Genomic DNA, 10,306 nt, shown 5'->3' with positions numbered 1-10,306 from the left:
CACTAACTTTTACTTGGAAATGTTGGACTTGTTGATCCACTACATTTGTTTGACCTCTTCAATTTATTGTTCTTTCACATTAAATTTCACATTAAAATTCACATTAAATGGGGCGATCGTGGCTCAAGAGTTGGGAGTTCGCCTTGTAATCGGAAGGTTGCCGGTTCGAGCCCCGGCTTGGACAGTCTCGGTTGTTGTGTCCTTGGGCAAGATACTTCACCCGTTGCCTACTGGTGGTGGTCAGAGGGCCCGGTGGCGCCAGTGTCCGGCAGCCTCGCCTCTGTCAGTGCGCCCCAGGGTGGCTGTGGCTACAATGTAGCTTGCCATCACCAGTGTGTGAATGTGTGCGTGAATGGGTGGATGACTGGATATGTAAAGCGCTTTGGGGTCCTTAGGGACTAGTAAAGCGCTATATAAATACAGGCCATTTACCATTTAAATTGTTAAACTCTATATTAAAGTTGTATAAAACCTAAGTTTTATTTTTTAAAGAAAAATAAGTTGTTTATGGCAAACATTTTCTTTTATAAATGTACCCATTTAACTTGTCTTTTATAGGTGATTTGGTTTTTAAAAAATCATTTAAAAAATCGTTAAATGTGCCGTCCCAAGTTTTACCTCTTACTGCGCATGCGTCAACTCTGTGTCCGGAAAAGCTGCAGGAACACGTTGGACGGTGGAAACCACAATGTTCAAGCACGTATTTCTGACAGGACCTCCAGGTAACAGTCAGCAGTGAGTGCACCCAGCGCTGCTGAAGCTAAAGTCGCTGTAAATCTAAAGCGGTCAGTCAGCTGTTTTAAGTCCCAGCGAAGAAAAAGTCAGTCTTAACGTTGATTTGAATGAAGGTTAGCTTATTCCAGTTACTCTTATTCGGGTAACAAACCCAATTAACGTTTCAGCCTTTTTTGTTTAGTTTAGTTTGTGTTTATTATTCTTAGTATTATTATAACGATGGAGTGACGCCATATTTTTGATGATTTACATAAATATATTATGCTACCTAATCGTCTGAGAGCTGTAAGGATTAAATACATTGTTTTACCATAGTAATACTTAAGGCAGGATCCCTCCGCTTGAAACGGTGATATTTCAGTTGTTTGACAGTTTGTCTGTTTTGCCTTCAGGTGTGGGGAAAACCACCCTGGTCCAGAAAGCCTGCGAGGCTTTAGTGTCATCAGGAGTGGGAGCTGAAGGCTTTTACACGGAGGAGGTCAGGGAAGGGGGCCGGAGAGTCGGCTTTGATGTGGTCACCCTGACAGGAGCGAGGGGCCACCTGTCCAGAATCAGGTAGTGGTGTTGTCATGCAGTCTCACTCAAACTGCCTGCTCTCTTTTTCTCACTTTGTTTTGACTCACGTCTTTTTTAACTTGCAGAGACAGTAGAGACAGCCAGCCTCACGGCAGGCGGGAGTACACAGTTGGCCAGTATGTGGTCGACTTGCCTTCATTTGAAAATCTGGCTCTCCCCCTCTTCAGAAATGTAAGTAAGCAGCACATGGGCTTTTTTTAAAGCCACCCTCATCAGTAGATCACAGCAAGCGAAAGACTCCCTTCTCCCCTCCACTTTGATTTTTTTTTCTGAAAACTGATGGAATAATTGGAAGCTTGCAAACACGTAAATTCCACAGTGACATTTTTAGTGTTCGTGGTGCCGTCTGGCTGTCACTGACCGTGATTAATCCGGCATGTAAAGTGAACCTGGAGTGACGCCTACACATGCGCTGTAAAGAAAGATGTCTGTGCCTCGGCAGCGCGTGGTTCACTTTCATCTCACTCTCTCTGTAATCACAGCAGATCTGCAGTGTAGCATCACACAAAACGCTTTCGGTGTCAGTCATACGTGAAATATTAAAACGACGAGCGTCTGCCTGTAAAAGATGTTTCCCTTAACTAACCAAACTAAGCATCCAAAATAGTCTTTAGTGCTTAAATGAATAGATATCTCCTCCGATGGATTGTGCTTGATTTTAAGCAACTAGGAAATTTCTCTTTTCTTTTTTCTGGTGTTTTACAGACCAAAGGATTTGCTGACATTATAATTAAAGATCAATTGATGACAAAGTAATCGTTAGCTTGAGCCCCACTACTCCATGTAATGTCTGCATCGTTCATCTCCAGATTGGTTCGGCGGATGGAAGCAGCAGCAGCAGGAAGGTGTTTGTCATCGATGAGATTGGGAAAATGGAGCTCTTCAGCCAGTCTTTCATCAGGGCAGTGAGACAGACCTTAGATAGCTCTTCCTGCACCATCCTGGGCACCATCCCCATCCCTAAAGGTAAACCCCTGGGGCTGGTCGAAGAGGTGCGGAACAGGAGGGACGTCAAGGTGTTCACTGTGAGTAAATAATCCTAGTATGCTTCCCCTGCTATTTTAAAACAGATTTTGATAGCTATAGGATTCTGCTTAGACTGCATCCACTTGGCCTTAGGAAGCAGTCTGTTCACTAACATACAGGGGCCATGCCCTGCATTATCCCTCCTCTACGGCAGGATTAACTCTAAATCATGCGTGACTGATTTAACAACAAAGGGAGGGCTCAAATGTCAAAATAATTCATCACGGAAGACTCAGTTATGGATTTTGTCATGCAAACTACTCACTGTACTCCCTCTCAGGCTGGGGGAGTTATTACATGAGGCAGAATGAACTTAAAGACATACCATTGGTAATTTTACTTGTATTACAGCAAGTCAGATTAGGCATTGGACATTATATTCTATATTTATTTCATATTAATCTTTGTATTTAATGCATGGCTGTATATTCTGCTCACACAGGCTACAAACACTTTCTAAATTCTTTGTTTACTTGTTTCTTTTTCCCATTTAGGTGTCTAAGGAGAACAGAAATGCTATTCTACAAGACATCTTAGAGACACTGCAGGAATGTTTAAAGTCAAAAGCCTAATATTGAGCTTCGTATGGAGCCACTAAAAAGGAAAAAACCCTGCAGCTCGCGTGTGGCTCTTTGCTGACTACAAGTTTTCTAAGTGTCAGCGCTGGAACAGTTCAAACAGCCAGAGACGATTAAAAGGATCTACCCGCGCTTTGCAACTGGGGTTGCGACCTGAGCTTAGAGGCATCCCTGGCTGCTGGGGGAGTTGGTGTGTCGCATGCATTTATTTATGTTAACAATTAATTTTTTTCCCCCCTTTCTCATACAGCCTCAGACTGGTGTGCATGCTGAATAATTGATTGAGTGATGGAAGACAGCGGGGAAATAGTTCAGTTTCTGGGTGAATATGTCAAAGCCTCAAAAACAGGTCTTTATTGTTTAACTGATTTATAGAGACATCAGAAGGCATTTTTCTTCTGTTAGTATAAAATATCATTTTATTTCCCCCACAAAGTCAGGTGGTGCTGCCGTTTTTAATAAAGGGGCGAACGAAGCCGTGCCCCTGTTGACTCATTTAGCTCTTTGCTATGCGAGCCTCCGTTTGTCTCATCAACCTGAGGCTGTTCTCATTGAAAGTCGATCAATATTTAACGATGCAGCCCATCCTTTCATGGTTTATTCATCGTCTAATGTGAACAGAAAATGATTTAAAAATAAACAGTTTGTTTTTCTCGGGTATTTATTGTTCATTTTCTTTACTGGCAAGTGTTTTCGTGTTCTCCGGCGCAAATAAATATGTTGCACTTTGCGTGGATTCCACACTCGGTCATGCGATATTCATCAATATCAGTGCGTAGTCAGATTAAAGTGAAGGATAAACAGCATCAGTGGATTTAAGGTTTTTGAGATGTTGGCGTGCTTTCACAAAAAAGCTTCAAAGTGGTTTATGAAGGCTTGCAAAGGTAAAATGCATATTTTGATTACAAGTAAACAGATATTAAAAGAATTTGGTGAGCTGTGCCAGTGGCTATGAGTGAGGTGAAGTAGCTCAAGTACATTCAAAGTTCCCGAGTTTGCTGATTGTTTGCATCAGCTCGCTGCAAGTGGAATCTCTCCCTCTCTCTGCGTGAGCTCCACAGTCTGGCAGTCGCATAAAGGTTTTTAATAGAAACCCTCTGGCAAAGCTGTTTGTCTCAAAACCAAAGCATCTTTGGGTCGTTTCAAAGTGAAAATACTTTTTTCCCCCCCCTTTAAAAAATAAATAAATAAAAACAACGCTTGTATAACTGATGTAACCTGTCAGGCTGGCTGCAGAAAGAGCTGCCAGCTGTGATGTGCGTCAGACACGCTGCTGCGCCAGCATCTGTTTTGTGGGCTCCGCTGACGTACGGCTGGATCCGCTGGCACCAGCAGCAGTCGCTGAAACTGCTTCAAAGTCAACATTTCACTGGTCGCATCTTTCAGCAAACATGGCAACATGATGTTGCTGTAGCTGCTGCAGAGTGGACGGTGCGGTTCAGGGCAGGGCAAGGCAAAGCATAGCGTAGCGCCGAGGGAGGCGGCTCTCCTGACTGGAAGGTGATTGTCAGCACCCTGCAGCAAGACAGCAGATGGATTATGTAACAGTAGCCAAGGCCTTGCCAGTTGTACCAAATCAAGGGTGTGTGTGGATGCATTCGATGCGTTATGATGTAATTAGCAACCATGCTGTCCAAACTGTCATGTTGTGGGCATATCATTGACAGAAGTGATTCCCAGCCGGTGGCACTTGCTGGCAGGGAAAGCACAGAAAGACTGTGGGTTACTTTAACAAAGCTCAGCTGTAACACCTGAACACCATGTGCTGAGAGCACAAGAGCATGAATACAGAGCTAAAAATGGATAAGCAGTGCAAACAATGAAGTGAATGCAAGGCACAGTAGTGATAACTCGGTTAAAGCAGCGAATAAATGGTAAAATAGTTTGGTAAGGTTGGTGGTTTAAAATAATGATGGAATGGTTGAAAGAGCTGAAAGTACTCGACAATAAAGAACGCAAATCACCCAATAACAGGATCAATATGTTCTGTGTGAATGTAACTCCAATGTATGACTATGTATAAGGGTAAAAATGTGTCAAAATACACACACACAAACCAACTATGTTTTGTTCCCAGTCTTATGGTAATGTTATGATATATGGTTATTGTGGTTTTCTGTAAACACCATGATTTTGTTCATATACAACCACTGTGCAACTGGAACAATAGACATATTGCCAGGGGGCTTGAAGGTACTGTATTAATGTGTACTGTGAGGATTGTTCCATCAAAGGCAATATACAGGGTGGGCCATTTATATGGATACACGGTAATAACATGGGAATGGTTGGTGATATTAAAGTCCTGTTTGTGGCACATTAGTATATGTGAGGGGGCAAACTCCTCAAGATGGGTGGTCATTTAGAAGTCGGCCATCTTGGATACAACTTTTGTTTTTTCAATAGGAAGAGGGTCATGTGACACATTAAACTTATTGGTAATGTCACAAGAAAAACAATGGCGTGCTTGGTTTCAACGTAACTTTATTCTTTCATGAGTTATTTACAAGTTTCTGACCACTTATAAAATGTGTTCAATGTGCTGCCCATTGTGTTGGATTGTCAATGCAACCCTCTTCTCCAACTCTTCACACACTGATAGCAACACCGCAGGAGAAATGCCAGCACGGCATCCAGTATCCGTAGTTTCAGGTGCTGCACATCTCGTATCTTCACACCATAGACAATTGCCTTCAGATGACCCCAAAGATAAGAGTCTAAGGGGGTCAGATCGGGAGATCTTGGGGGCCATTCAACTGTCCCACGACGACCAATCCACTTTCCAGGAAACTGTTCATCTAGGAATGCTCGGACCTGGCACCCATAATGTGGCGGTGCACCATCTTGCTGGAAAAACTCAGGGAACGTGCCAGCTTCAGTGCATAAAGAGGGAAACACATCATCATGTAGCAATTTCAAATATCCAGTGGCCTTGAGGTTTCCACTGATGAAGAATGAACCCACTATCCTTGTACCCCACATACCACACCAAACCATCACTTTTGTTGTTCCAACAGTCTTGGAGGGATCCATCGAATGTGGGTTAGTGTCAGACCAATAGCTGTGGTTTTGTTTGTTAACTTCACCATTCACATAAAAGTTTGCCTCATCACTGAACAAAATTTTCTGCGTGACCTGAGGGTCCTGTTCCAATTTTTGTTTTGTCCATTCTGCAAATTCTGTGCGCCGATCTGGGTCGTCCGCGGTGAGATGCTGCAGTAGCTGAAGTTTGTAAGGGTGCCATTTGTGAATAGCTAATATCCGCCGAAGGGATGTTCGACTGATGCTACTCTCCAGTGTCATGCGGCGAGTGCTACGCTGTGGGCTCTTGCTGAATGAAGCTAGGACAGCCACTGATGTTTCTTCATTAGTGACAGTTTTCTTGCGTCCACATTTTGGCAAATCCAACACTGAACCAGTTTCACGAAACTTAGCAAGCAGTTTGCTAACTTTAGCATGGGAGATGGGTGGTCTCGTAGGGTGTCTTGCATTGAAATCTGCTGCAATGAAGAAACTTGTAAATAACTCATGAAAGAATAAAGTTACGTTGAAACCAAGCACACCATTGTTTTTCTTGTGACATTACCAATAAGTTTGATGTGTCACATGGCCCTCTTCCTATTGAAAAAACAAAAGTTGTATCCAAGATGGCCGACTTCTAAATGGCCACCATGGTCACCACCCATCTTGAGGAGTTTGCCCCCTCACATATACTAATGTGCCACAAATGTGACTTTAATATCACCAACCATTCCCATGTTATTACCGTGTATCCATATAAATGGCCCACCCTGTAGAACAATTTGAATGAATATGAAGTGAACTAATCCATAATCCATATCGCAGAGATGCATTCTCACCATATCTCTGTGACAGATGTCTGTGTGACACCCTCCACCCTTTATCCAGCACATGGAGGGCACAGAAATGCAAAGAGCTTACAAACAATCCAGGACAAAAGGGAGCTTTCTGGTTGGAGGGAAGGGTTGGGGCTGTGTGAGTGAGAGTGGGGGAGCTGGGGGCTTAGATGAGGAAATTTCTCCCCACTTATTGCACTATGTGGCACCAGCCCAGGAGGCACATTGACAGCTGTAGAGGCGGGGGTGTATGATGTATTGTCCGAGAAGCCCTTGGCCAAAAGGCCAAGAACTACTGATAAGAATCTAACATATTGTTCAAAGACCATGTGGGAGATAAACAACAAGTCCAACTTTCTCCCAAAAAAAGAAAACAAAAAACAGATCTCAAATTCACTATTTATTTCCCAAGATGACTATGATTTATTGTAAGATGTGAGGCTAAAGCTTCTTAACATCTGTGATGTCAGATTTCTCTGTGCCAAAGCCTGCACATGGTAAGTACTTAGAAATACTCCCCTTAAATCAAGGTCATTTGTCAGTGTAGCCTGGGTATGTGAGCTTTAATATTTTTCACTGGGTTTTTTTGCCACTAGGTTTCACCTGGCCCCCCCAGAGTATTACAACCAGACTTTGCAATTTCAGATATATTCCCAGAAAGCTATCTGAGCTTTAATTCACCTTGCAGAAAGCCTTCTGGCAGCGTGCTCATTAACAAGCCAAATATTCACATAGCAACGGCCAAACAGGCTCCACAAATATCTGTGCCATGCAGTTCACTCAGTCGGTTGTTTACCCAAATAAACCTGAAAGGCTCTGTGCACAGATAGCAGAAGTGGACTTCTTTAAAATTAGTTTCTACTTCTGCCACGAGTGAGGAGCCTTAGGTGCTATAACTCAGCTGCATGGGGATTATCATTAGACTGATTAGAGATTTGTGTAAAAATCCACACACACTAACTACTGAAACTACTTTACTACTACTGCTACTGTTCTATCCATCTCCACAGCCTTGTATTGTGACAGGATGGATAATACCAAAAAGCTATCGTGTCTGTGTATAATGCCTTAAACCCAGCAGTAATCCAAGTCACAATGGGTAATCCAAGTCCACTGTCCCCACACCACATAGTGGTAAAAAAAAAATCCTGAGTCAGTCCACACCTCACTGTGCTAATAAGTATGGCAAAAGTCTGCGGATCCTGACAGGTGGGCAGTTAATGTCAGAAAGGATCCAAAGCCAGTGGAAATTACGCTGTTTGATCCGGGCTCCTAACCATTATTCCACCCTGCTGCCCACCGCAGATAGCTCCTAAACCATTCTTCCCATTACCTCACCTTCATGGGCTCCCCGGGGCTGCTGGAGGCAGACAGTGTTGGATTTCAAAGCCTGTGCCTGAGCTGCCAGCATACCTTTCCTGCAAAAGCTCTCTTTACAGAATGAAAGACAAATATAAAAGAAAACATGAAATAATGGCATAAACAAATCCTTCCACGATCTCAGAAATGCACATTTTCCCCCTTTACTATTCATACAATGGGTTGCACAGCTGTATATTTATTTCAATGTAACAGTTCTGTGTTGTTCAAGAGAAACCACTAACCTATTTCCTGTGGGAATGTGTCATGTGTGAGGAGTCATACATCCTGTAAGAGGAACATGGCCAGTTTTGCATCAGCAGGCTTCACCTTGGGCTGGATATATCTTGTGGTCAGTATCTAGTGGTTAGATAGAGGAAACGTATCAAACAAAGAGCGGAGGTGCATGCGTGTGAGTTGGTGTCCATTGCTCCGCTACATGATCCTAAACTCAAAGCCTCCAGAAGCATCACTGTGTCTTCAGAGGAGGGTTAAAATAGCCCCTAGGAGCTGTGGAGGAAGGAGCAGGAGCTGTCAGTGGATGATACGTAAGGTCAGAGGGCAAAGAGGACACAATGATCTGGGTTATGGTGAGCCATTGATTGGCTGGTACTGCTCCCCTCAGGGCCGCTGAGCTGATGTGTCCGTCATTCCAAAACTTTACAAAAGAGAAAAAATATATAGAGAGAGTAAAACCCTCAAACGTTTCTACTCAGTGTACATCAAGAAAATAGCTGCCATATGTACATGCAGCAGCTTTATGCCATATCAAGAATGTCACTGTGGATCATTAACTCCTCCACCGCAGAGTGCTCTAATGACATATAGATTATCGCAGCGTTACATAAACTGAACAAATATATGGAGAGCTTTGCAGGATATTGAAAGGGTCGAGTCAAGAGGTATTCATCTCTACAGCGTGTGGATAATGATTCACAGATTGTCGACCTGCTGTGATTAATGCCTCTGTTGGGTGCTTCTGACAAATTTACACCACAAATGCAAAACTGTTCAAACTTTTTTCCATTGCACACGCTACTGTAGCTGCTCTGTGCATGTGTGTATGTATAGGTATGTGCCAAGACCACAGTGTGACTTTTGGCAGCATGGTCTGACTTAAAAGTTCACAACTGTTTTGTTTTGGGGGGTTTAAAGTCAGTGATAGTGTTACTCAACACAAATTTTATTTAGTGGTTGCAGGGTAAAATGATATAGTTTAATGTGTATGTGCAGGCCTAATGGTACAATCATAGTATGTTATGAAGGTCTGCATATAACTAGTGCATGTTGAAAGTTATCAAGGACAGAGACTTCAAGCTCAGCTCAGCTAATGTTTCCACAGCTTAAACTGCTCCCAAAAACAGTTCAGCCATGGTAGTCTCTTCCACTTGAATTAACAGTTCAGCAATTTTTAGCCTTTGCATGAAGTGTGAGGACTTTCAAATTTGAAATTAAAATTTCAGACACAGCATTTGCACCTCAGCTGATATGAGCTGATCTTATAGATCAAACACAGCCCATGCTCATACTTATGTAGGTCCTATAGGTCATCACACATGGAAATAATTAGCATTTTAAGATATTTTTTGACTTTGCAGTTTTCAGTGTATTTTCATGCGCACTCTGTGTTCAAAGCCATCTGTTTGAGGCATCTTTTAGGGAATCAGTAGATATTTTGTAATGCTAAACAGTGTTGCAAATGCTTTATGCATGACTAATTATGCAGCCATGTCTGCAGAGTTCCCGGATCTGGTGCTTCTGAATGATGTCAGGTTTACATATGCAAAAATAAGACTAATGATCTGAGGATAATTTTAGCCTAGCTTGGCCTTTAATCTCTCTATTCATCTAATCCCTTTTCTCTTCAAAGCCTCCCGAGATGACAACAAAGCTCCAGCAACAGAAATTTTCAGCAAAACTGTCTTAGAAATGATTTCTTTTAATCATAACCACAGCAAGTTTTTTTTATGTTTTATTATTAATAGTCTCTGCTACATTAGTATCTGTATCAAACAAGCTCGGCAGTATCAAACTGCTGATCTGTGGTTAAGTAAATTATTTTGGTGCACCACACACACACAAACTCATACACACACGCGCACACACATGAAACATGTGAAACAGAGGAGCTGTAAAGATGTAATAGTACAACGAGCATCGTGAGTTGAGGATATG

At 42.6% G+C, this 10,306-nt stretch overlaps 1 protein-coding gene across 1 annotated transcript; it reads left to right on the top strand.

The window, feature by feature from the left end:
* The first annotated feature begins 639 nt into the window (after window positions 1-639).
* Window positions 640-5,239, top strand: ntpcr (nucleoside-triphosphatase, cancer-related). Its single transcript, XM_005927155.3, has 5 exons — window positions 640-722; window positions 1,128-1,290; window positions 1,377-1,482; window positions 2,121-2,336; window positions 2,832-5,239. Exons 1-5 carry the CDS (start codon window positions 689-691, stop codon window positions 2,907-2,909), a joined length of 597 nt encoding a protein of 198 aa, XP_005927217.1. The 5' UTR covers window positions 640-688; the 3' UTR covers window positions 2,910-5,239.
* Window positions 5,240-10,306: the final 5,067 nt, after the last annotated feature.

This window comes from Haplochromis burtoni, unplaced genomic scaffold (genome assembly GCF_018398535.1).
Source record: "Haplochromis burtoni strain Fernald_Lab_line unplaced genomic scaffold, NCSU_Asbu1 Contig_96, whole genome shotgun sequence".
Taxonomy (NCBI): domain Eukaryota; kingdom Metazoa; phylum Chordata; class Actinopteri; order Cichliformes; family Cichlidae; genus Haplochromis; species Haplochromis burtoni.
This window is presented reverse-complemented; position numbering and strand designations above follow the sequence as displayed.